Raw genomic sequence first — 25,736 nt, 5'->3', positions numbered from 1 at the left:
CAGAGTGTGAAGTGTTCATTGCAGCTGGGAATTGGGGAGGTGGGCATTGGAAAGGTACTGCCATCCATCACTGGATAATGCAAAGACCTTGAATTCCTTCCCTCCCCCTGCTCTCCTTTGGTGAATAGCTGCTATGGATTTCATTGCCTTTATTCTTCAAGGCCACGTGAGAGAAGCAGTGATTCACCTTCTCTAAGCCCCTCGGTAGCGCAGGGATAACAATACCGCAGAGAAATTCATGCTGCTGTTGATTAAAAAAGAATCTCTTTAAAATGATAAATAAAAGGCTTTAGAATAAATGTGTTTGAATGGCTCTCACTCATGCACCAGGAGGAACAGGTTACGGAACAGCATCTACAAGAGCGAGATGCACAGCTTCCGTGAGCTGATGAGGCTAGAAAGGTCCTGTTGATGAGAGACATGCTGTACGCAGGCACCTTTGAAACAGTCACCAAGACAGTAGGAACATTGAGAGACAGGTCAGAAACATACACAGTCATGCCAGGGCTCCCTTAAATACAGTAAAAGCTTTGTTATCCGGCATGCTGGGGGGGGGGGGGGGATGGGGGGTGCCGGTTAATCAAATATTCCGGTTAACTAAGAAAGATACTTACCGACGGAATACCAATTTCCAAAGAATTAGAATACGATAAAATGAATGAAGTATAAAATAGCACACAGGTACTCCTCAATCCAGTAGTAGTCCTGCACTGCAGAGTGGTTGGTTTCTTGAAGCACTTAGGTGTCTACAGGTAAAGTGTTCTATACGGTAGGTTATGTGATGACACTATATATCACTCTGGGCAGCGCATGACGTACCCCCAGATCACTAAAAATACACTGAACACTAAAACTATACGCAACACAACGTGATCTTTCTTTGATGATTCAGAAGGCACTTTGGGATCTTGCAGGGTCATCATCATCAACCTCAATTATCATTGTAGAGGTAGAAGGTGCCGGAGATCGGGCTGAATCTGTAATGACCCTGACACACCCTGGAAGCTGCTTTTCTGAATAAATCCCTGATATCAGCTTGCTTACATGTCTTCTGCGTCTTTTGCATGAAAGTAGAGTGCAGAACGTGAAACTGCATAACCTCCTGGGCAGTATACTAGTCCCAGTTACTAGGCTGAAGATTTGTATTGGGAGATATCAGAAATGCCGGCTAACAGAGCTTTCCGGTTGATACCGTGCCGGATAACACAGCTTTTACTGTATGTTGGAGGCAAAGAGCCAGATCCTCAGCTTGTGTAGATCAGTGTTAGCACCACTGACTTCCAGGGAATCATGCTCATTTATATAAGCTGGAGTTCCGGGCTAAATTGTGCATTAGGCACACGTGCAAAAGTTACCAGCTGGGTGAAAGTGAAGGGTTTCTGAGACATCTAGGTGGAACATGTGTTTGTGTATGTGTGCGTGTGTGTCTCTGTGTGTTTGTCTGCACATGGGTGGCAGGGTGTGTTTATGCCTGTATGTTTCGCGCTGTAGTCGTATCTTGCAATTCTGTATCATCATTCATGCTGCACCAGAGATCAGCTAACGCCCCCTTTTTGCCATTCAGAGCAACTCTAAACGGTGGTGCTGCTCGCTGACGCACCTGCACCCTGTAAGCAACTCAGCAGTCTCTACAGGAAATTCCTCCAGGATGCTGCTGATGCCCAGTGGCAGCCATTTCCTGTGCATGTCAGTGTGACTAATTTCAGAGTAACAGTCGTGTTAGTCTGTATTCGCAAAAAGAAAGGGAGGACTTGTGGCACCTTAGAGACTAACCAATTTATTTGAGACTAAGCTTTCGTGAGCTAGTGAGCTGTAGCTCACGAAAGCTTATGCTCAAATAAATTTGTTATTCGCTAAGGTGCCACAAGTCCTCCTGTTCTTTTTGTGTGTCTAATGTGAACGTGCTATGCTGAGCACAAGCTGCAGGACCACAGCTAACCCCGCCCTCCCACTGGCAGCCTGAGGGTGTTCTCTGGGACAGGCCGCGTGGAAGTAAAGCCTCGCAGACAAGGCCCGGGACAGGGATTCAGGAGATCTGGGTTCAGATCCCAGCTCTGCTCCAGACTGCCTTTGTGACCTTGGGCAAGTCACTTAACCTCACTGAGTGAGGAACTTCAGACCTGTGCCCCATGTGCCATTGCTTTGGAATCACCTGCACGTAGGTACTGTTAAGGTTAAGGGCAAGTGTGAGATCGGCGCAATGCCCTCTCTCAGGGGACTATCACCTGCCTTGGCAGGGGCATTTTTCTTTCTAACTTCTATTGGTCCAATAGGTTTTGCTGTGATCTCTGGCTCATGGGGGATATGGGTGTGGCACTCCCAGGCCCAATACTGAGTTTTCTCCACAGTGGGCTCGCCCATGTCCAAGTGCTGTGGGTGCCCCTGGCTATGGGAGGGTAGCGCTGGGCACCCATTGCCTGGGGTTTGCATCTGATAGTGAAAGATCATTGGTCTCTTGTGGTTTTTCTCTCTCCCCTTGCCGCAGGAAGTGCCCACTGCGCAGAATGGAGTGGCAGGTTCTGGTGTTGACTCTTTGCATGGGTTTGGCTCATTCGGCCTTTGCAGACTGTGCAGCCCAGTGCTCCGTGTGTGCCGTGCAGACCCAGGGTTTGGAGAAGCCCATCAGTCCCCTGGTAAGTGCTGGGTCCTACGCCTGGTGCAGTCTGGAGCAAACTCAACTTTGGAGCTCAGATCAAATGAGCTCTGTATTCAAACCGGCCCCTGTTTTAGCCCATTTCCAGGTCTGGTAACACTTGCTCTACAAAGACCCAGATTTTCCAGACTTGCGCATCTGTGTTTGCATGCCTAATTTGGGGGTGCCGTTGCCAAGGCTGTGCGCGTGCAACCGCAGTAATTGTGCACAGCAATGCACTTTTGTGCACACAGTTCTGAAATCTAGCTGAACATGAGCATTTCTTCTTGCCTTGTATGGGCCAGTGGCAGGACTGCTGAAGTGGCTGGTCCTGCTTGCTGGGGAAAGGTTGGACTGAGAGCATGACGACCCTCAGGACTCTGCATGCTCTAGCGGAGATCAGAGAACAACAACACAGGCCCAGTTCTCCACTGCCCTGTACTTTGTGCAGTTATTTACACTAGTGAAAAGTCTGTGTCAAAGCTACCAGTCTGATCTGACAGCATCTCGCACCCACTTTGCACTGGTGTCTACGATAATCCCCAGTGCTGCGCAACGCAGAATCAGGGCCATGGGGCTGGGGCTCCTTTTAATCTCTGACAACCTTTCCCTCTCTGTATCTGGCCCTGGCCCTGGATGTTAGAAGAATGGAAGCATCTGCTTCCCACTGTGGGACCAGATTATTCAGCCACCCACTGCAGCAGGGTGGGATGCAGGCCCTTAAAAGGTAGGATGTTATGGGACCCCAAGAAGTAGAGCTAGAGCCCCTTCCAGGCCTGGAAAGGGGAATCCCAAGACATCATTCCTCCCTCTGGAGAGAGCCTTGGTGGTTGGGAACTGCCGGCGGGTGTCATGGGTTTGCTCTCATTGGTGTGTTGCAGATCTGTTCGCTGGAGTGTCACGGTTCCTTGCTGTCCAGCGCGGAGTGGGAGAGGTGCCAGACCATTCTGGCTCTCCTCGCCCCACTGATGGTGGATGTGGGGGGCCAGGGCCTGTCCCCTCTGGAGGCTGAGGCCAAGGCAGAGCCAGAGGGGAGCCCCATCCCTGGCGAGCTCCCCAGCGGCCTGGTCAAACGCTATGGTGGCTTCATGAAGAAACTGGACAAGAACAAGATTTTCTCCCTCTTGCGTGAGAACGCCCACAGCAAAGGTGGCATGGCTAAGAAGTACGGTGGCTTCTTCCGCAAGCCGGGGGAGAGGGCGGCCTCTGAGGTGGCGGAGGACTACCCGGAGCTGGAAGCCAGGGAGACAGGCGACCACGGGGAGGAGCCCGAGGAAGGAAACCTCAAGGATGAGATGAAGCGCTACGGGGGCTTCCTTCGCAAGTACCCCAAGCGGAGCTCGGAGCTGGCCCCCGAGGGGGAGGGGCAGGAGCTGGAGGACCTGCACAAGCGCTATGGGGGCTTCATGCGCAGGATCCGCCCCAAGCTCAGATGGGACAATCAGAAGCGCTACGGGGGCTTCCTGCGGCGCCAGTTCAAGGTGACGACGCGGTCGGACGAGGACCCCAACGCCTACTCGGGGGAGGTCTTGGACCTATAGAACCCCCCCGCCAGCCGAGATACTTCCAGTAGGGACTGCATCGCTCCTCCCAACCCACATCACCCCCCCGTGCTCAGCTGCGCGTCCCCGGCATCACACACCAATCCGTCCTTTGAGTGATACCCAGGTGCACCACCCTGCTGCCGCTTCCCTGAAGAGCCAGATGTTTAGAAACCAGGCAGGGATTGCAGCCGGCCACGTTTCTCCCCAGTTTCTGTCTCTCTCAGCTCTGGGACTTGGACCAGTACCAAAGCGATCGGCCCGGCTATGGGTTTAGTTCAGCTGTATGGAAAGCAGGTTACTTTAATTAAGTCTCAGACAACTGACTATTGATCCTCCTTGTGACCCGTAGCGATGAGCCCAACTCAAGCTCCCACCCTCCAGTCGGAATACCCCAAACACTGGGAAAGTTCAGCTCTGGATCCAAACTTGGTGGCTGGCCCCTTTGGTCCTTCGTGGACCAAACCAGAGCTCCAGGTCCAAAGGCCTCCCAGCTTTGGGGGAGTTTGGCTCTAGCTCCAAATTGGAACCATACAGCTTTGCGGTGGAACCCCATTTCCAAGGTCCCCAGCGCTGGCACCAGGTGCTGCTGGGCATTTCAAATATAAATATTCTAATGGAAACAGAGGCATCTGCTACTTGCCTTCTAGTCTATCCATTCAGATGCCTCTGCTCAGAACATCCCGATTGTTCTCTAATTGCACAGTGTCTCCCAGAGGGACCTGTGTTTGTATGGGAGGGCATCTAGCCTGGAGAGCAAGGTAGGCTTGCCCTATAGAACCCTGACTTGCTTCATTATATTCCAGCTAAATCACAGCTGTGACCCTTTATAATACACATGAGAGAGGCACACTTCTAATGAAGCGATGAAATCTCAATAGTGTTGCACTTCTGAAGGCACCCGAGTCAACCGCTCGTTTGTCACCTGGGGATTTATGCGCACAGTCATGAAGGGAGCAGAGTGAATGTCGGTATTGTGCTGCCAGATTTGCGGGCACAGTCTGATTCTTTGTGCCTTGGAGTGATTGTGTGCACAGAATTGCAGGTGCAAATAAGTTGGAGCACAAACTGACACTAGCTGGCCCCATTCTGTCCCTGCCCACAGGGGATCGCCCTCACACACAATGACAGAAATCAAGTAGGAGCCATTTCTGAAAGTTTGGCTCATCATGTAGTTCTCATTGCAACCATCCGTGTTCTCCCCCATCCCCCAGCGAATGCTGAATTGCAACAGGCCAACAAAAAGACCATGAGACAGAGGCAGGAAAGTGCAGGGCTTGGCACATTGTTTCCTTTTCTAACATCAACCATGGGCAAAATTGGGAAATTAAAATAGATGAAACTTATGAAAAGGAATGTAGATGAGGTTGGACTCTGCCTGAGACGCACTGTTTGGCTGAGCACAGCCCTCCATCGGCTGCCACCTGCTCCCTTGTGCTGTTCTGAGATGTACAGATCGTTTCGGAGTCTGGTTACTTTTCATTATTACATTTGCAAGAAGAAATAAAGTTTGGTCTGTCTTGAGATGGGTCACGTTCACCCCCTTCCTTTTCTGTACGGTAAATAAAAAGATGTTAATGAGTCTGCGTCTGGTGATGCATCTGTCCACAGTGTGGGGGCCAGCCAGGATGGGGGCCCATCACAGTGTTCACATATATCTTTGGGGAGGAAGCACTGGAAATCAGGGATGGGCTAGGTGTACTTGGTCCTGCCTCAGCGCAGGGGCTGGACTAGATGGCCTCTCACTATAGCTCCTTCGGGAGAGCAGCGAGCACCTCACAAGAGTGAGCCCTAAATGTGCTTGATGTGCATGAAGCAAATGTGGGTGCTTTTAGATTCCCTGCTGAGTGCTCGGATTATTCAGCTGAGGGAGGGGAGCAGCAGGTGCCAGGACAAGGACACAGAAAAGAAAACGATGAATGACCAGTACCCCTGCTTCGGCTGGGCATGAAGCACTGGCCTACAAAGGGACACAAAGCATAGAGAACCGGTGGAGTTATGACCCTCGTCCAAGATAAGGGAGGAAGAAGCCCCTGTCCAGAGAGTTCTGCTACTCCCATCTGAAAATGTGTCCCATGGTAGAAATAGAACAATTCCAGCCTCTCACCCACACATCAAGGCATGGGAAATATCCGCCGGTCCTCGCCCCCTTCATGGTCCAAATGGGTGAGAAGATATTGATCTGGGAGCTGATAATTGTTCCTGACAGTTTTGCAAATTTGACCTGTACAGCAGAGCCCACCCTCTGTGGGTCCACCTCGCCTAGTCGCACCCACCTTCTCGGCCCACTCAGCCATTCCACTCCCTCTCTGTTGAGAACACACCTCTTCCTGGTGCTTTCTGTGCTTTGAAACACGCCATCCCCAAAACTTTCCAGCTGCAGCTCCCAGACTGCAGGTGAGCAGAGCTCTGCCCAGCAGAGACAATCCCCCAGTCTCCTGCCATTCTCCTTGGGAAGGAATGGAGTCATTGTTACAACAAAGCTGGCAATTTGCTGGAGATGTCAGGCGGGAAGGAGCTTCAGTAGATGAAGGGAGACCATGTGGACAGGGCAACAGTCTGGGAGGCAAGAGACCTGGCTTCAATTTCTGGCTCTGCCACTGTTTGAAATTCAGCCCCGTGCAGCCAGCCAGCACCCGACCTTAGGCATTGCATGCATCTCTCTATAGTCCTTTCTCCAGGGCTGAATTTCACCTTATGTGGCCCTGAGCAAAACCCTTAACCCCCTCCCCCCCCGCCCATGTACAACAGAGGGCTAAGGAGACTTCTCCAGATACAATGAGCTATGGATGAAACGTGCAGCGTAAGTGCAAATTATTAAATATAATGAGCACGAGACAAGTAAGGAGGGATTCTTCTATTTCCCCCAGCACTAGGCTGGTCCCCGTGTCAGATGTCTGCTCCCAGCTGGTCCGCCATTCCCGCAGGACGGAGGCTCAGAGAGCTTGATTCTGATTTTTCGCCCGTTTGTGATTCCAGGGGAGCTAGTCCCCATTTACCCCAGCTAAGCGGGATCAGAACTAGGCCCTGCTCCTGCTGAGGAATGGCCCTTCACTGAGAAACCACCTCCTCTCCTTCCCCGGAACAACAACATAATAAAGCTGGCAAACAGTTCCCATGGCAACAGCTGTCCATGGACCATCAGTAGGTGTGACTCAGTGCTAGCAGGGGCTGCCATGACCTTCAGTGGAGCAGGAGCCATCCACCACCAACTTCATCGCAAGATGGGCTGTGGAGCAGGGGGCTGCGTGAGCAGCCAAGGACACCCCCTCTCAGCAGGAACGGCTGGTGGATGTATGTGCAAATGCCCCAATGGCTCCCAGAGGCAAAGAATAGCTGCACTCTGGAGAACCTGCCTGGGCTGTCAATTGGGGAGGGGGTGTGGATGTCCTCCAGCTGGCTCATTAGGAGGGGGGAGGGGGCTATAAAGAGAAGGCAGCGGCCACCCTGCCCAGGGTGGGGCTAACAGAAAATTGGGGCCTGCTCAAACATGCAGGGGCAGAAGCAGTCAGCTGGTCTCCTTAGTGCCCATGCCCAAGAAGAGCAAGCCTGGGCTGGCTGGTGAAGACCCTGCCTTCTCCTGGAGCTCAGCAGAAGGGCTGATCACAGGTACTTTGGGCCGGGCTGAGGGAGGCTGGCAGGGAGTGTGGGGGTTCATGTTTGTGCTGAAGGATCCAGGGCAGGCTGTGTGGACGCCTGGGAACTGTCATGAGGCTTAGATGGGCATGGCTTTTGCCATGTATGACACCATTGTGTCAAGTGCCCATGTGACCTTGGTTGGATGCAGTTTGAAGCAGTCTGAGCCTTCCTGCAGCTGGGGATGAATGCTGTGTGCTGGCCCTGAGAGCTGTGGCTTTCCTGCCTCTCGTCACCCCCTGTAACTCCTTTGGCGGGGCATCCCAATTAGCCACCAAAGGGGGAGGCTGCCCACGGGTGCTAATGCTGCTGGACGCTGCTCGGGGAGGGCGCTCTGAGATGCTGCCTGTCTCTGGAGATGGTTTGCATGGCAGCCCTTTGGGGAACGTTTTTGTCTCTGCTTTGCAAACTCTGGGCTCGGGACTCTATCTGCTGGGGCCGTGCCTGGAGTCTAGTAACCACTGACCTGCAGCACCTGCAGTATGAAGGGTGGCTGCCGACTCGCAGACAGGCTGGGGTACACGCTGCAGGGCGGTGGTAGTGGGGAGCTGGTAGGTAACCTGCAGCTGTACTGATTAGCAGTAGCAATGAGAGCAATGGCTGCAGATTGGGTTGTATATTTCGTGGGGACAGAAGACTTTGGCCTGCCAGGGAATGAGTTTCTGTGATGAGCTCAGGCCCATAGGAAGGAGGGCCTTGCTCACAGGATACCCCAGTGCCACCCTCTTTCCTAGGGGCATGGTTGATGGGGCATCACCTTGGTGGGGAAGGCCCCCTGCCTCTGTGCTCTGTGCGCTGTAGCGCGTATTGTTGGCAGCTGCCAGGTAACTTATCCTGTAGCCTCCCCTTGTGGCCTGGAGATGAGCCTTTGAAGCTGCTTTGTAACATGCAAAGGAGGCAGAGGGGTGTGTGTATTTGGAAGTCTAGAGCTGTGTAACAGGAGGAAAAATGAAGGTGGGTCTAGTGAGCCTTCCCCACATCCAGTGAGTGAACTGTCCTCTCCAACGGTTAATGATACACCCTCCTCCCCAGCAATTATTGCTCCTTGGGCCACCAGGGCTCTTCCTGTACAGCTGGTGTGTCAGTTTATCCGGGGACTGATTGAGGTACAGCCCCTGCTCCATGGAAGTACATTACCGGCTTTCGGCATACGCTTAGGTATGGGCCAGACCTGCGAGTAGGCCGCCTATTACCCCTCATCCTATGTCCTGATTTTTCACATTTGCTATCTGGTCACCCTACCTGCAAGTAAAAACAGCAGCACGCGGTGGCACCATCTACCCAGTGAGAACGAGCTTTGATCTCTCCAACAGCTGATACCTGAGCTCCCCTTAATGGTGAGTCTGGGATAGAGAAAAATCAACAGGCTGCTAGTCCCGGGGTCAAAAGCTGAAAGGCAGGAGGGGCCTGATAGAAGCTAGAGTGAGAGGGAAAGTCTGGCAGAAACAGTTCAAGTCAAGGGGTGGTGGGGGAGGCTCAGCAGCTGCTTCTGAGCTGGGGGATTGTAAACTAGGAGCCTGGGGCTCCTAGTGCCCCACTGACCACAGGAACAGGAAATCTCCCCCTCCGTGTTCTCCGTCTTGTTTGTTTTGTGGTCTGAATGGCTGCTCGATCAGCTATTGGGAAATCGCAGGTAAGGAAGTGAGTTTGCTGCTTGGACTTCTCCTCTGCGGTCTGCTCTGGCTTCAGTCAGCCACAGCTGTACTGAAACACTTTACTGCTGCACTCCCCAGCTCCCTGGGGGGCTGTGGACCCCCCTGCACCCAGGCAGGCAGGCAGGCGTGCTCCCCAGATGGCTACCAGAATGACGCTGCCCAGGGGTCCTATGGAGAGGGGCTATGGAGGACACAGCCCCGCCTTGCTCAGTGGGACTTGAAGGATCATCTGCGTGGCCAGCAGTTGTGTGCCAGGGGACCTGTTCACTGTTTTAGGCTGATGTTGGTTAATGGTGGCTCAGTTTGGGAGAATAGCAAGGAGGGAGCAGGGCTCTGTTACTGCTCAGACAGGGTTAATTCACTGATGGGGGACAAGTCGGTGCTGCAAGATGGACTGGAGGGGGCTGCCCTGCTTAGGGGCTCTTGCCACCCCCAGACCTAGCCGTGCTTATCACTGTAAATGGGCTTTACAGGGGATCCTGACCGTGCTGGAGCGCCATAGCGGGAGCAGTCATGGTGGAAGGGGCCCATCTCCGGAAGAGGGCTCCTCTTCTGAAACGCCTGTTGTTACTGACTTCCACATATCTGCATACAGGGCTAAGCCTGGGGGGAGCTCCACCAACAAAGCTGGGATTTGATAATTCACAGCCCCTGTGGCCAGACCCTACCCCTTCACTACCCCACTTCCACTCACCTGAGTCGCCCACCACGACAACTCGCTCCCGGGGGAGGGGTGGAATGGCAAGGGTGGAAGATAGAGACGTGTGGGCACACAGGTGGGTTGTAAATACACAAGGGGCCCCTAGGCAGGGTATGTAACTCCTGAAGCTTGGAAAGGATCATGGCTGGTCTGAAAACGTTTTGGGCTTCATGACAGTTGGGAATCACTGAATCATTATTTTGAGATCTCTTGTTCTTAAGAAGTATCGCTGTATTTCTCCCCCCTCCTGCTCCTAAACACAGCAGACAGCCGTGGTGGCTTGGATCATTCTTGGTGCAGGCCTTCGTGTTTTTCCATCATTATTCCCAGCACACTTTCTTCTTTCTGGAAAGCTCAGGCCCACCTCGCAGAACCATCCAATGATTACTACCCTACACTTATGCTCTTGAGCCCTTCTGTAGTCTGCTTGCTACTGCCTGCAGGACCTGGTCTCTGCAGTTCTCGCATCCCCCTCGCAAGCTGTAGGAGCCCTGAAGGACAGCTACAGACTCATGGAAATCGCTTGGAAAGTTTCCACACACACTGTGTCTGCATCATGTTGTTTCCCTCTCAGCTGTATGGAAATGGAATCTGTGGATGTCTGGTTGAATTGCTTCACAACAACTGATTAGCCTGGCACTAGAAGTGGGGAAACATACCACATGCCAGGGGCTTATGTTACCAGGTTCTACTGCTTCCTCCCTCTCCAGTTCAGTGCAATCTCCTGACAAAACCCCTCCCACATAGACCCCCCTCCTTCTCCACCTGATGCTGCTCAGGGTCCTTGCCTTGTTTTTTGATTCTTCTGCTGCAAGGGATGGACCTTTCTCACCCTCCAAACAATAAGCTTTATCTCCAACAGAAGTAGGCTTCAGCTAATGGTAGTTGTAATGAGGAATGGAAAACTTGTCTTATGAAAGGAGACTCAAGGAGGTTGGCTTGTTTAGCATAACTAAAAGAAGGTTGAGGGGAGATATGATTGCTCTCTATAAATATATCAGAGGGATAAATACCGGAGAGGGAGAGGAATTATTTAATCTCAGTACCAATGTGGACACAAGAACAAATGGATATAAACTGGCCACCAGGAAGTTTAGACTTGAAATTAGACGAAGGTTTCTAACCATCAAAGGAGTGAAGTTTTGGAATAGCCTTCCAAGGGAAGCAGTGGGGGCAAAAGATCTGTCTGGCTTTAAGATTAAACTCGATAAGTTTATGGAGGAGATGGTATGATGGGATAACATGATTTTGGTAATTAATTGATCTTTAAATATTCATGGTAAATAGGCCTAATGGCCTGTGATGGGGTGGGATCTGAGTTACTACAGAAAATTCTTTCCTGGGTATCTGGCTGGTGAATCTTGCCCATATGCTCAGGGTTCAGCTGATCGCCATATTTGGGGTCAGGAAGGAATTTTCCTTCAGGGCGGATTGGAAGAGGCCCTGGAGGTTTTTCGCCTTCCTCTGTAGCATGGGTCACTTGCTGGAGGATTCTCTGCTCCTTGAAGTCTTTAAACCATGATTTGAGGACTTCAATAGCTCAGACATAGGTGAGAGGTTCTTCGCAGGAGTGGGTGGGTGAGATTCGGTGGCCTGCGTTGTGCAGGAGGTTGGACTAGATGATCATAATGGTCCCTTCTGACCTTAGTATCTATTAAACTAGTTTTGAGGTTCAGCAATGAGCTGCCATCAGCACAAGCTCTGGAGTCTTTTACGAGTGGCCCAGCAAGTCTAACCACGGGCAGATGGCGGTGATTGCTGGCCCATGCCTGAGATCCAGACATCTAAGCCACAGAAAGCTAAACTAAGAAGGAGGAACAAATACTTACTGAATTCAGCAGGGTGGCTTTCAAAACAGGTTTTAACTGCCTCTGTTGCCATTATTTGCTGCTCTGCTGCGGACTGAGCAGGCAGCAAAACCAGATGACAGGTAGAAAGCTTTGGGGCGGGGAGGCTGGGGGAAGAGATGTGTGGGAATAGGCGCGTGGGTCGGTGTTTAGAAAAGCACAAGACTAAACTAGCTCCTGAGTTGTAATCCTGCGGCCGACTGGCTGTGACCGCTGAGGCGAGGTAGGCGCGCATCTAAATCCCATCGGGTACCGCAGTTGTACACGCAAATGGTCCCGCTTGCCTGCAATGCACATGCATCTGTGCTCGGTTACCATGACGACACTTGCACCTTTGAGCGCCAGACTTGTTTAAAAACCGCACAGTGGCTTAGTTTGCCTGTCTGCGCCATGGGGATCACATTGTCCTGCCTTGCAGCGGGGCCGCGAGGCTGCACTGGGAAGCCCCTGGAGCTTCTTGGCGAGAAGATGCTTTAGACGTACAAAGCAGCTGCGCTCACCCCTGCATGTTCTTCTCCCCGACACCACCCAGTGAGTAAAACTGGGCCATACATAGAGATGGGGAAAAGGGTCTGAGAACCTGAACGACTCAGATTTGCCTCCCCGCTCCCCCAGGGTATCTAACCCAGGAAGGGTATTCTGGCTTCCCTATGGCAGGGGGCCCTGAGCACAGCACCTGGCACCGACCCACGAGCAAGACAGAACTTTGAACTTTTTATTACAAAAATATCCTGCAAGCAAAAAAAAAAAAAAAAAAAGAAGATATGTTGCAATCTGTACAAGTGGTCCATTCAGTTGATTTTGAAACATCCTGTCAAGATCTCCTGGCTTCCCCTTCCTCCTCCCCAGCTCCCTGCAGATCAAACAGCTAGAATACAATCTAGTTTCCAACATGTCTTAGTGCTAGATTATTTCTCCCTCTTCTGCCCTCCTTCCAAGGAATGGTACCACAAGTCCCACCTCTTCTCTTTAATACTGCTGAGGAAAGGAGGGCAGGGAAAGGGCTTTTGGCCATCACAATAACCAGGCAAGGGGGCCATATTCAGGCCTGGCGTAAACAGGTATAATTCCCTGCCTGGAGCGCCAGCTGCCTAGCCCAGCTCTTCCTGACCCTGGAAATCTTGAAACCTGAATCCTAGGGATAAGGTGAAAATTGAAACGGTGCGTTATCTGCAACCTCCCATGTAGAAAATCAGGAAGATGGCTGCTTCTGAAATGCCACTTGTGGTTGCATTTCAACTTCGTTTGTCACTTTTCTTCGCTAGGCCAGTCAGTCTGCCCGGCCGTGGGGAAGGCCGAGAAGTCAGAAATCCGCACCCCCCCCAGCGCTGATGGAGGGTTACTTGCTTACCAGACCTTCACTTGACAGGGTTGGGGATTATCACGCTGACTCTTACGCTTAGTTTTGCACGTCTCATCCTAGTGATGAACACACAGCACTCCACCCATGGACGACACACAAGCATTGGCTTTTAGCTCTAAAGATGAACAGTTACATGTCAAACAGTCATGGTGACATTGTTCTCCGGGGGATGCCCTCCACCCGTGCATGAAGGCTTTCTTCTTGCTTCCAGGCACTGAGGCCGGGCGTGCTGGATGAACTGGCCAGCAGGAAGGGCTGAAAGGCAGCATAGCCCTGGAATTAGCCTGTGCTCTGGCAGTAGAGGTTGGCTAGCCTCTTCCCCCACCCCGGCTAGCACAAGCTTCTGTAGGAAGCCCGTCAGTCCCAATCTCATGAGGATAAGCTCTGTGGTTGGCAATGAGGATGCTCTGTACCAGGGGAACACAGGCCTGGGAGCGGTGGTGCCTAGGAGCTCATGACTAGTGCATGACTTGTGCATGGCTCCTGGGTCAGATCAAGACTCTCCACTCTGCCCAGGGAGCTCCGCAGGCTGCGTTCCCCAGCCCAAGGTGCTCTGGGGCTGAGAAACGTCCTCACTTTGTTGATCTGATTGCAGAGCCTGGCGCTCAACCCGCAAGGGCACGAGTGGGTCACTGGTCTTAACATACTGCCCCAAGGATGGGATGATTGGGAAGGGGGAACCTCAGGTGGAAACTTAAGGAATTACTTACGACACACTTAGTTTGGCGGGAAATCTGAGCCTAAAAATGAGCAGTCTCGTTCAGACACAGGTTCTGGAGCAGGAGGAAGGAGGAGTAGTCACTCTGGATCAAAGAGTGTCTGCTCTTCACAGAGGGACTCCAACAGGCAAGCTAGCTGGCCTATGTTGCCTTGAGAACAGCAGTCCAGAGCCTGCTGCCAGACAGCTCTCTGCCACTACGTTATCTCCCAAAACAGCCTCCTCTCCTTCAGGTGGCTGATCTGCGGCAGCTTGGCTGCTTCTTCCTTGCACACAACGTACTAAATTGGCTGCAGAGAAACTCAGGTGTTCACTAGACGAGGACAGCCCTTGTCTGGAGAGGTTACAAGATGGAGTAGGCCACTGCATCAGCGAAGCACTGAAAACTGTCTGTCTGCTCGACACATGCGAAAGGAAACTCAGTGCACCAAGCGAAGGACCTCTCCAGTCTTGTGACAAATCACCGGTTGGGGGGGGGAATAGCAGAGATCCTGGTCCAGAAATAAAGCTGCACGGAGTGAGGGTCTTAGTTCAGTCTGGCCTCTCCGGGCCTGTTGTGGAAGTTGGTATTAACTCAAGTGAGGACACAGCAGCATGGGGAGGCTTCCGTACGCTGTGTGAGCATTCCAGGCCCCAGGAATGCAGCTCCCATAGCTTGGCACCCACTTCCACTGGGCTCCTGATGCCTCCATTGAGATCCAGTGTTGGAGGACCAGGGCTCCATGTCCAGCTAGGGGCCTGCCAGACTTCACCAGTGAGCCCCGGACTGCTTTTAGCCCTGATCATTTCTTTTGGATTTGGACGCTGGCATACTCCGAGATGGCTTCCTCGGGCCGGGGGGCAGGTCTCTTGGGTGCCTTGCTGAGGTGGACCATGTCCAGGTCAGCGTAGGTGAGATTGTCTTCAGCGACTGCTGGCTGGCCGGTCTGGATGCAGGCGTACTCTAACTGCGGGCTCATCTCCATGAACCGGCGCGTGCTCTTCTTCTTCTGCTGCTTGTCAAAGTTCAGGTCTGCATAGGTCAGGGTGTTGGGATCAGAATCCTGAGTTGGGGGAGGGAGAAAACATGGAGTCAGTAGGGAGCTGTGTCCCCTACAGCTGGCATACAGATGGGATATGAGCTGTTCATCCTGAGCTAAGAGTCTGGTCTAGTGGTTATAGCAGGAGATTGTGGCAAGAGCTAGAATCTACTCCCAGCTCTGCTGCTGACTGACCCTGGGCAAGTCACTTAGTAGCCCAGTGCCTCAGTTTCCCCATCAGTAAACTGGGAATACAACTACTTCATTCATGACTAACGTGCTCTGAGGTCCTTGGATGGACCCTGCTAGGGCAGCACAAGTATGATGTGCTACAATATAAAGTCCTACTGCCTGAGACCTGGGGTCTGTGTTGATGAATTAGTGGTGCTGGATCCCCGAGACAGGTGTCCCCATTCCAAACCAACCCCTCAACTATGCGCATCAACTGCCAACTGGCTGGCTTGTTTAGCAGAGAACAAAGATGGAAATGGCTCTGGAGATGTATCTACCATCCCGGGCAGGATTAAGGCATGCTGGTAGGACATCTAGCCAGCAGCAGTGCAAGCTGTACTTGCTGGATAACTTGGCTCTAGAACGGTCACTCAGGCTCCTGGGGACACTCGATAATGTTTCAAGAGGGGCGGAGAAGCATGCTAGTCCACAGGGCCCGAGACTAACCAAGACACTCGCTTGCTACCTTCAGGCTTCTCCAGGCAACTGAGATGCACCATTACCATCCACTGCAAGAATTCTCCCTTAAGTCTGCTGGTGAACGATGCTCCGAGGGAAGAACCAGGGGCAATACCGAGCCAGAGTCTGCAATCCCTTGCACCCCTGTAGACCTGGAGATGCTCCACTGGGGTCAACAGAATTACTCTAGACTTGCAGCAGTGTCAGTGAGATCATGGTCTGGGCGGCTATGTCCAGAACGGATGAGGTCTTTCCAGTGTTAGGCCAGCTGCGTGCGTACGTGAGCATGTGGACGAGCTGGGGCGGGGGGACAGAGCTCAGTTCTGATCGGTAAATTACTCATAGCCACATCACAGAATGCAAAATAACTCTAGAAATAGCTTCCCTGGCTTATTGTACAGCTGGCTCTAGTCACAATAGAGCCAGACTTGTTCTTTGGGGAGGGGTGGGGGCGCCGGGGAGGAGGAGAAGAGAAATTCAGTGCGATGGAGGCAGCTTCCCTATGCAATTTAGAGAGGGAGCGTTTGTCCTGAACTGTGTGTCTCTCTCCCTCCCCCCAGCCACAGAAGTAGGCTCGCATAGCTGAGATTCTGAGCACTTAATAAACTGCCATGATTTTAGCCTGACGCTTGGTATTTTCATGGTGTCTTCCGTCGTTCTCCCCTCTCCGGTTCCCCAAAGGAAGCTAGCTGTTACATACCTGGAGAGCTGTGCTGGGGCTCTTCTTGGGCTCGTGTAGCCTACAGAAAAAGCAACAGAACAGAGTCAAACACTCGTATTTTAAAATGGTAGCGCTGCTGGGTGACTAAGTTTTGCAGAGGATTCTTTCAGGTTAGGATGGCCGAGGGCTGACTGACAGTTGATTTCAGGACAGAGGGGAGAACCACTGGATACCAGTGTGTGATAACGGAGAACTAACTGCACCATGAAGAGTTTATCCTCACACAACACACAGACTTAAGTAGCCAGCTGGCCATAGGATGAAGATTTGGATTTCCCCAGGCTGCCTGTGTGTGGCATGGACAATAAAGAACAAGTGAATCATAGAATATCAGGGTTGGAAGGGACCTCAGGAGGTCATCTAGTCTAACCCCCTGCTCAAAGCAGGACCAACACCAACTAAATCATCCCAGCCAGGGCTTTGTCAAGCCTGACCGTAAAAACTTGTAAGGAAAGAGATTCCACAACCTCCCTAGGTAATGCAGGTTTACAGCTGTTTAGTGGCTGGTTTACAGCTCAGTTAATGAATGTGTGGGTGTACGCTCGGCCAGGAACCTCCGTTCAGCAATGCTATGGGAGAATCATCTCCAGCGATGTCTGCTTGCTGGCTCGTAACTGTTTGTACAGAGAGCGACTTCACTGAGCAGTCTCTGGGTGGTAATTCTCGAACGGTCGTGTGCTGTAACAGGCTGAGTCATGGCTCATGAGGTACTCTTGCCTTTACAATAGCTGAGATATTCAACCCCTCCACATCACTAGAGCTAGAGACCAACGTCTCCATAGCATGGATCTCCTATTCCATCCACTAGTGACTGAGCATCACATCAACCGCCATGTACAGGCGAAGAGCTTTCAAAGTGAAGCGTAGACCATGCTAAACCATGTTCGCCTGCATATGACATAGGAATTAAAGTTACAAACTTGGAACCTAGCTAAAACTTGACCCCAGTTCAGCCCTGGTGTCAACGCTTTGACTTCATTAGCTCCTGTGGCTTTAAATTCCCTCACTGATTACCCAACAGTTCAATGAGGAAAGTGGAGATCGGTGCTTACCTTACAGAAGGGGAGCTTTTTCCTGTTTAAAAAGAGAAACACAACTTAAAAAACCTTACTGTAATAATCCCTCCTCCCCACATCATTTCACGTTACTTTATATTTTTTTAGCTCCTTTGCACACTATTTATTTCCTTTTTTTCTAACTTTTTTGTAGAAGTTGTTAGATCAGCTTTTCCAGAAACCCAATAACAGCATCTTCCTGCAAACTCTGCTGAACATATTGCAAAGCTCCTTTCCTTTCATTGCAGGACAAATCTTTGTGGGTGGAATCTAAACCTTTCCTATTTTAGGAGTGTCTTTTGCAAGACAGAAATTGCATCAAATACAATATTATGGGCAGCCTGGGGGTTTTCAGAATGGACCTGCTTTATGAAGTTAAACGTGGCGGCATGCTAGAGGAGTGATGGGAAATGAGTCAGAAGGCTGTAAGGGTATCAGAGTTCTGAGAAGGTTTTATTGCTTTTGCTGTTTAAAATGTTATCGGATCCCTTGATGAGATTATCCTCTGGTAATTCCCCTCCCCTCCCCTCTTATTTTTGGGATGAATCTTCCAATGCCTTCCAGGCACAGTACTGGGAGCTGTGATTCCTCCAGCAATTGGCAGAAACTAGAGGGGGGATGATAGCAGTGAGATTTTTCCCAATTAGCCTTCCATCAGACAAGAGGGATAACCCTACTGAGATCACAACCACTGCTGATGTTTCAGTGATGTATTAATGGAGTGCTGCATTGTTAGGCAAGAAGATACTGCAACAAACCAGTGCCTGAAACACCCTGAGCTTACAACAGATATACAAACACACCTGCATCCCCACATGGGCTGATCTGGACCCTGTACAATCCCTTGTTGGACTAGCTGGTTGCAGCACCTGGAATGAGGTCTTTAGTTCATGAGCTGGCAGAGCCAGTGACGTTTATAGGGGTGGTATTCCCTCCATGCTGGGAGTGGAACAAGTGGTGCAGATGCACTGGTCCTTGCCACAGTGCAATGCTGAAGTTATCCAAGCACCTGCTCCTAGCAGCTGTGGGGGGCTCTATGGGATAGGTGCTAGGCTCTATGGGGTAGTGTTAGAATCTTATGTTCTAATGCATGGGGGTGAGAGTGTCTCCATCCAAAATGGTGTGGCCCCATGGACATGCTAAGCCCATTGCAAGGACACACACTGCAGCCCATCTTTCATGCAGTCAATGCTTTCCTTACTTGGTGTCCATACAGCAGTGCCCTCTAGAGGGGGCGTTAAACCAAGGGTCCTTTTACTCCTCATCTGTCCAGGAGGAAGTCAAATATCCCCTGGGCATTTTTTGAGAGCACTAGGAGAGAACCCTGGTGTCCTGGCCAGGATTCTCCCTCAACTACAGCTTTTAAATTCCCATAACTGCCCTTAGAATCTACTATAGTCATTGCCCCTACATCTGTCTAGCCCGCACCTTCGTAGAGGGTTTTCGGGGTCCCTAGATGCTATATAGAACTAAAAGAGCAATGTAAAGAGAAGAATACGAAGTGTGACACATACATATGATTTTCATGATGCATAACTTAAAACTATTCCAGTGGCTGTTACCCTTAAGCTATAACTGACATTTCCCTATAACTGTGAGTGAAATTCTCTTCCCCAGGTGAACGCTAACCAGTTCCGTTCATTTCATCCCATCCCCCCCGATGCTGGTGTGTTTGTAAAGCACTGCCTGCGTGTATGGGAAGAGAGTGATCTAGCCAACGCACCCCCGACCCCCGGCAGGCACCCCTGGAAATAATTCATTTTTACCTTTGCGCTGTCGTACTCTGATGAGGTAGATGACAGCAATTACCAATACACCCAGCACTGCACAAACCACTGCTACGGCTGTGTAGATCTTTCGGTCAGATAAGTTATTCTCTGTAACAAGAGAGAAACTCAGGGATCATAGGAGGCCAGTATCAGAATAGTCAAACAGAAAAACTCCTCGCCAAACTGAGTTAGTTAAATGCAGAACATCTGGGCTTATGCCAAAGGGAGTTAGGAGCTCAACTCATGGAAATTCAGACTCCCTTTGGCCTCTTTGAGAATCTCAACCAAAGCTCAGGTCTGAAGTTTGGTACAAAGGGGAACTTCCCTGGAGTTTGATTGTATAGACCTGGGATTCCTGCTCATAGCTGCTGTAGAGATGACAGGCCTATTCTGAAGGAGAGCGCTGTGCACCTTGAAAGCTTGCCCATTTCACCCAACAGAAGTTTGGTCCAATAAAAGAGATTCCCTCCCGCACCTTGTCTCCCTCAGGCCTAGTCTGTGGTGTTTCGGGGAGGATTCGGAATCCAGTTCACTAGGTGCTCTAAGGGGTGTGGATACAGTTACTGCAATGGGCTGAAGTTTTTCTGGCAAACAGTGAAGTCACCAGAAAGTGTGTGCGGTTGGGTTCTTTATACCAAAAGCCTTGTGAATTCAGGCCAAATTCAGCAAATCTTTCAGCTGAAACAACTAAAACGGCTTGTTTTGGCCATTTCAAAATCCAGACTTGGCTCTTGTTTTATTTTGAAATGGTGTTTTGTTTAGATGTTTAGCTACAGTTTCGTTTAACGTAGAAAAAAGGGTGAGACGTCCAAAACAAACTTCCATTTGGGGTCAAAATAAACAGTATTTTGAGGGGTTGTTTTTGTTTTGTTTTAAATTTTTGCCCCTGCAGCAGAAAATCCATTATTTGCTCAGCTCTAATAATAACCAGTCTCAGCCCATCTGCTGAGCATATCTAGTGAAGACCAGCAACTCCAAGTTACCGTGTTCCCATTAGACTGTTCCATAGCTACAGAAAAGGGGCGGGGGAAGCCTTTGGGTCTCCGTATAACTTCTGGCAGCACTAGACAGCAACCCCCCCCCGAGTGGCACAGCAGGCCCTATAACTGTTCCTCTCAACCAACAGTGGGCTGGAGAGGAATATGGGAGAGACCCTTCACAGCAACCCCCCCCCGAGTGGCACAGCAGGCCCTATAACTGTTCCTCTCAACCAACAGTGGGCTGGAGAGGAATATGGGAGAGACCCTTCACCCACAGACACACACCAAGTGGAGGGGTTAAGTTATGTCTTGGGATACAGAGGAAAGAGGAAGACTCAAGAGGCAAGTGATCAGCTGTGCAGAATGTTCCTAGCGAAACCTCCAACAGGCCGAACTCCGAACGCAAGCCCCCAGGCAACACACACGGGCTGGTTCATCCTCAAACCAAACACACGGGTTCAGTCAGTCAACCGAACCCTGCTGCGTTTGCCCAGCTCCGGCTGGCAGCTGTTTGCATAAGATACTAGCTGGCCACATGGAACCTCACCATCAGCTCTGCAGGAGTGACCATGCCTGAGCCCCTCTCCAAGGGATATTCATGCCCCTGCAGGGCTGCTGAGATGATCTGCCCTGGGCACAGAGTGCGGCCAAAGTGACATTTCCTGCCCCCAACTTTCCCCTTCCACATCTGGGCCCCAGGAGAGCAGACCTGAGCAATAATCCTGGAATAAAAGAGTCGCTCTTACACTGAGGAGCTCCACTGCCGGAGATGGGCTGAAAGGACCCCTGGGTTCAGCAGAACAGACCTGGCATTTCCCAGCAGTGCAGGGGAGGGTTCAGCTGTACATTTACCTCCATCAGATGAAGGACCTTTGCTTGGCTCAGGAGGTGGCTGGGAGATTGTCAGCATCTGGCTGGCGCTGACGGGGGGCTGGGAATCGTGCACAACCCGACAGGTGAACATGGACCGATTCCTCTGTTCAGTTGCTTTGACCTCCAGGGAGCTCTGCAGCGTGTACGTCCCATCTGGATTCTCAGCCAGGGGGGAGGATTTTCCAAGGTTCGTCTCATTTCCATTCTCCAACCAGGTGAGACTCGCGTCCTTCGGGTAAAACCCCTCCGCGTGGCAGGTGAACGTCACAGACTCGTTCAGTGCGACGGGCGCTGCTGGGTCACCCACTCGCAGCCTGGGTGGAACTGAGAACACAAATATCCTGTGCTCGGCAGCTACAGAAATTCTCCTTTTCCTGCTGAGTCAGAGGGAAATTTCTGGGGCTGGACAGACTGACCTTCCCCCTGAGCCCACGTCCCACTTGCCATGTGATATTTTTTCAAGGGCAAAGAACTTTGGTTATCTCTAAGTTGCCTTCCCACGTGTGAGAGCCTTGGCCCCCTCACAGGAATAAACCCAGGGGAAGGCAAATGTTTTAAAATGAGCAGGCTGCAAAAACCCAAGTCTACCCAGTGTCCCCAATTTCCCTCCCCTTCCCCCTAGAAAAACCCCTGACAGACCCAGCTTGGGTACATTAAAATGGAGAGTGGTGTCTTACAAGGCTTTAAACAAAGTCAAACACCTTCTTCCTAACCCTGCCCTCCATTGGGCTGGAGTAGGGGATGTGCCAGCCCAGGGCAAAGAGTTTCAAAGTTTTAAGGGCACAAGGCAGAGTCCAGATCTGAATCTGGATTTCAGTGACTCCCCTCTTACCTCCCACTACCCAGCCCAAAGGAACCAAAGGCTAAAGGATCCATCTCTGCCCCTCCGCAGTAGCCCCAGCTGGGCTCCTACCTCGCAGGGCATCGCTGAGGTTGTAGGTCCCACGCAGGGGAGCCGGTAAGGTGCTGTGCTCTATCTGACAGGTGAGCTGGGAGCGGGTGTCTCCTGGGGTCAGGCTCACCCCCACAGTGCTGGACATGTTGTAGGAAACGCTCTCGTGTTCGGGGAGAACCCGGGGCTGGGGGGCTGGGAGTTTGGCCCCATTTTTGAGCCAGGTCACAGTGATATTTCTGGGGGAGAATCCTCCTGACGTGCAGGTGAAAGTCACTGGGGGACCCGGCTCCGCCCTGCTGGGGGGGCCGGACACGGACGGGGCCGAGGGGCTGGCTGCAGGGAGAAGCATTTATCAGTCAGATCCCTGCAACTGAGAGCCCATCTCCCCACCCCATGGGACCCGCTTCGCCACAGGGACAGCCTGAGATCGGGGGAGGCACAGCCCCTGTCCCTGAGCAAATGCAGGGCTGGGGTGTAGGGAGGCTAGAGTCATGGGCAGGGGTGCTGAACAATGTGTATGGTGGGGGTGCCGAGAGATATTGAACCAACTGTAAACGGTGGATAAAATGGAAACCCCTTCAAGCCGGGGTGTGTGTGATATCACCCCTAGTTCCAGCACCTATGGTTATGGGTGGGAAATAGCCCCCATTTCTCCCCCCAAAAGCAGGGCTAGATACGCGCCTTAGACTGCGATCCACAAGAGCCCCACGTGAGGCGGGGAGCTACCTAAGCTCATGGGAGAGGAGCAGGACAGGCATGTGTGCTAGGCCCCAGCCCTCTCGTGGTGATCGGTGCCTAAGTCCAGCTTTCAGGGGGTGCCCAGCTCTATGAAGTGATCCACGAATAGAAATCCCCGGCCTGGTGTCAGGCAGCTTAAGCATCCTAGGTGGTTGTGGTGTGAATAGGCAGGCGGGTAACTCCACGCACAACAGCTGGAGGTGGTGATGAGGGTGTGTGTCCCCCCCTTAGCCTGGGGTTAGAGCACTCATCTGGGGTGGGGTGACCCTGGTTCAATTCCTCTCTGCCTGAGGGGGAGAGGAGTTGAACAGGGGTCTCCAGGTGAAGCCGTTCCACTCTGGATAACTAGTCCCAGACCCAGAGAGAGGGGAGGAGGCTGGAGTCTGCTGGTTTGGGCACCCAGGTTGGAGGTGAGAGCCCAGGGCCCCGTCCCCCTGCCCCAGTGACTCTCTCTATGCGCAATGGGACAGCTTCAACGGGGGACTGAGGGAGCCCCCCAGAGGGTCCCATGGGTGCGGGGGTTAGAGCACTCTCCTGAGAGGGGGGAGACCCCTGTTTAACTCCCCTAACAAAGAGGGGAATTGAACTCGGGGCACTCGCACCCAGGTGAGTGCTCGAACCAACAAGTTTAAGGGAACGGGAGCTGTCTCCACCTCCTTCTCCTCAGTTTTGAATGGGACCCAATACACTAGGTGGTCTCTGAGCACAGCGTCCAGCGGAGGGCAACAGAAATGATTCGGGGGCTGGAACACACGACTTATGAGGAGAGGCTGAGGGAACTGGGATTGTTTAGTCTGCGGAAGAGAAGAATGAGGGGGGATTTGATAGCTGCTTTCAACTACCTGAAGGGGGGTTCCAGAGAGGATGGAGCTCGGCTGTTCTCAGTGGTGGCAGATGACAGAACAAGGAGTAATCGTCTCAAGTTGCAGCGGAGGAGGTTTAGGTTGGATATTAGGAGAAACTTTTTCACTAGGAGGGTGGTGAAGCACTGGAATGTGTTACCTAGGGAGGTGGTGGAATCTCCTTCCTTCGAAGTTTTTAAGGTCAGGCTTGACAAAGCCCTAGCTGGGATGAGTTAGTTGGGGATTGGTCCTGCTTTGAGCAGGGGGTTGGACTAGATGAGCTCCTGAGGTCCCTTCCAACCCTGATATTCTATGATTCTACCAGCTTGGGCCCTGCACGTGAGAGAGGCAGGTGGGTGCCCATCTCCCCCGGTTTGTGAATTGCTCTGGGGCTGAGGCAGCTGAATGGCCAAGGGAAGAACCAGAGGCCTAGGGAAGATTTACCCTGAGTTCAGGCGCCTCCAGGGCATGGGTGTTCTGTGGGTCACAGTGGACCCTACATCTGGATTGCGGTGCCTAAACCCAGCCTAAGGCCCCCAAGTCATTTAGGTGCCTCAGCATAGGTGCTAGAACTGAAGTGGTTTCCATCATATGCAGGGTGTTTACAGTTTGGTTCAATGGCTCCCAGCACCCCCACGATACAAATTGTTCCAGCCCCCCTGTGCCTCAGTACCCTTGTGAAGCTAGCCCCAAATGCCTCATTCACGTACCCGAGCTCAGGCCGGGGGACTGAGCTACAGGAGAAGGAATTAAACGAGTGGGGGAGGGCGAAGTCACCCCAGGATTGCGTCTGGCTTCAGTTCCAGTTGTGCACGCAAGGAGCGAACTAGGGCTGGATGCTCCAGCCGCCCAGCTCCTGTGGGGCCTCCCCCCAGCTCTGTACAAGGCGGGGGAAATGGCGAGTCCCAGCCTGGTACACCGGCACCGCTGGGGTGATGGCAGAATCAGCCTGCCAATGCCAGCAGCACCTGCATTTTGGTGGGGGGAGGAGAAGGGAGGCACTAACCTGACACCTGCCTCCTCCCACCAGACCCCCCCCCCCCCAGGTACTCATCGCAGTGTGAAGCCATCTTCAGAGGGCCAAGGTAGGAACAGAAATGGAGATTTTTGCCTGGTGCCCAGATTCCCCCAGGCCCATCAGTCACGGGGCAAATCTCCACCAGGCCTGCTTCAGCGCCGGTCTAGGGGCGTCCCATGGGAATCCCAGCTCCCCGGGGAGGGTCCGGGCGGAGCGAGGTTGGTCCCCGCCCTGGTCCCAGCCCCGGCGGGCAGGGGCGAGTGGCTGGGACGGGAGCTCGCCCTCACCGCTCACAGTCACGGCCGTGCCCGCGCCGGATCTGATCTCCTCATCGGCTGCCGACCCCTTCTTAAACTTCACACAGCGATAGGTCCCGGCGTCCGCGGGGCGGGTGTCACTGATGCGGATGGTGAAGTCTGTGTCAGAGCCATTCGCAGCCCGCGTCACCCGGGGGGATGATCCCGTGTCTGCATAAACGAGCTGCCGGCCCCCGCCCGAGCCCTTGAACCACTTCACGCCTCCTGCTGGAGCGACCCCGGTCACAGAGCAGTTCAGAGTGAGAGTCTGTCCCGCGGACACCGACACGGCGCCCTGGGGCTGCAGCAGCCAGAACTCCTCGGCCCCGGCTCCTGTAACAAAAACAACCTTCGTAATCCGGCTCTTTTACTCGACACGCCCCCTGCCCCTGGGGCCGGGACACAGCCAGTGACACTGTTACGGGGGAGGCCTTTAGAGTAACAGGCAGCACCATTCCTCCCGTGGCCACGGGCCGAGCCCATCACGTCTCCTTTCAGCGGGAGCTTACAGGATTGTCCTGCATTACGGCAATGCCCGGAGCCATCGCTCTGGGGCTGAGCCGCTGCCGGCAGAAGACGGGTATGGTCCAGCTTAAAAATACCTGCCAGGTTTATCAGCGTTGACTGAAAATAGCTGGGCTGGGCCAAATCCACTGGCCAATGCCCCAGCCAGGGGACTCTGGACCTGTTGGTATCACACAAACCGTTCCCATCTTCAGTGCCCAGGTGATAGGCACCTTATACTCAC

General features: G+C 52.5%; 2 protein-coding genes across 2 annotated transcripts; one reads left to right on the top strand and one right to left on the bottom strand.

Moving 5' to 3' along the window:
• The first annotated feature begins 2,504 nt into the window (after positions 1–2,504).
• Positions 2,505–4,173, top strand: PDYN (prodynorphin). The gene is made up of 3 exons (XM_077832674.1): positions 2,505–2,633; positions 3,514–3,846; positions 3,958–4,173. Exons 1-3 carry the CDS (start codon positions 2,505–2,507, stop codon positions 4,171–4,173), a joined length of 678 nt encoding a protein of 225 aa, XP_077688800.1.
• An 8,545-nt stretch (positions 4,174–12,718) lies between these two features.
• Positions 12,719–25,512, bottom strand: LOC144273781 (tyrosine-protein phosphatase non-receptor type substrate 1-like). The gene is made up of 8 exons (XM_077832481.1): positions 25,498–25,512; positions 24,980–25,352; positions 22,113–22,427; positions 21,133–21,523; positions 19,344–19,471; positions 17,575–17,596; positions 16,502–16,541; positions 12,719–15,135 (listed from the first exon to the last, which is right to left on the bottom strand). The coding sequence occupies exons 1-8, from the start codon at positions 25,510–25,512 to the stop codon at positions 14,875–14,877; spliced, it is 1,545 nt and encodes a 514-aa protein (XP_077688607.1). The 3' UTR covers positions 12,719–14,874.
• Positions 25,513–25,736: the final 224 nt, after the last annotated feature.

Source organism: Eretmochelys imbricata, chromosome 13, assembly GCF_965152235.1.
Source record: "Eretmochelys imbricata isolate rEreImb1 chromosome 13, rEreImb1.hap1, whole genome shotgun sequence".
In the NCBI taxonomy this organism is placed as follows: Eukaryota; Metazoa; Chordata; order Testudines; family Cheloniidae; genus Eretmochelys; species Eretmochelys imbricata.
Note: the sequence above shows the minus strand (reverse complement) of the source record. Positions and strands in the feature narration are given on the sequence as shown.

Bases quoted from the DNA above. Each gene is read 5' to 3' on its own strand.
- PDYN (XM_077832674.1), top strand. From the start codon at position 2,505: ATGGAGTGGCAGGTTCTGGTGTTGACTCTTTGCATGGGTTTGGCTCAT. The intron at 2,634-3,513 runs GTAAGTGCTGGG...GGTGTGTTGCAG, and splicing joins AGAAGCCCATCAGTCCCCTG to ATCTGTTCGCTGGAGTGTCA. The intron at 3,847-3,957 runs GCGGAGGACTAC...TTCCTTCGCAAG, and splicing joins AGAGGGCGGCCTCTGAGGTG to TACCCCAAGCGGAGCTCGGA.
- LOC144273781 (XM_077832481.1), bottom strand. The intron at 16,542-17,574 runs GTAAGCACCGAT...CTTTTTCTGTAG, and splicing joins AAAAGCTCCCCTTCTGTAAG to GCTACACGAGCCCAAGAAGA. The intron at 15,136-16,501 runs GTATGTAACAGC...CCCCCAACTCAG, and splicing joins GCCCCAGCACAGCTCTCCAG to GATTCTGATCCCAACACCCT.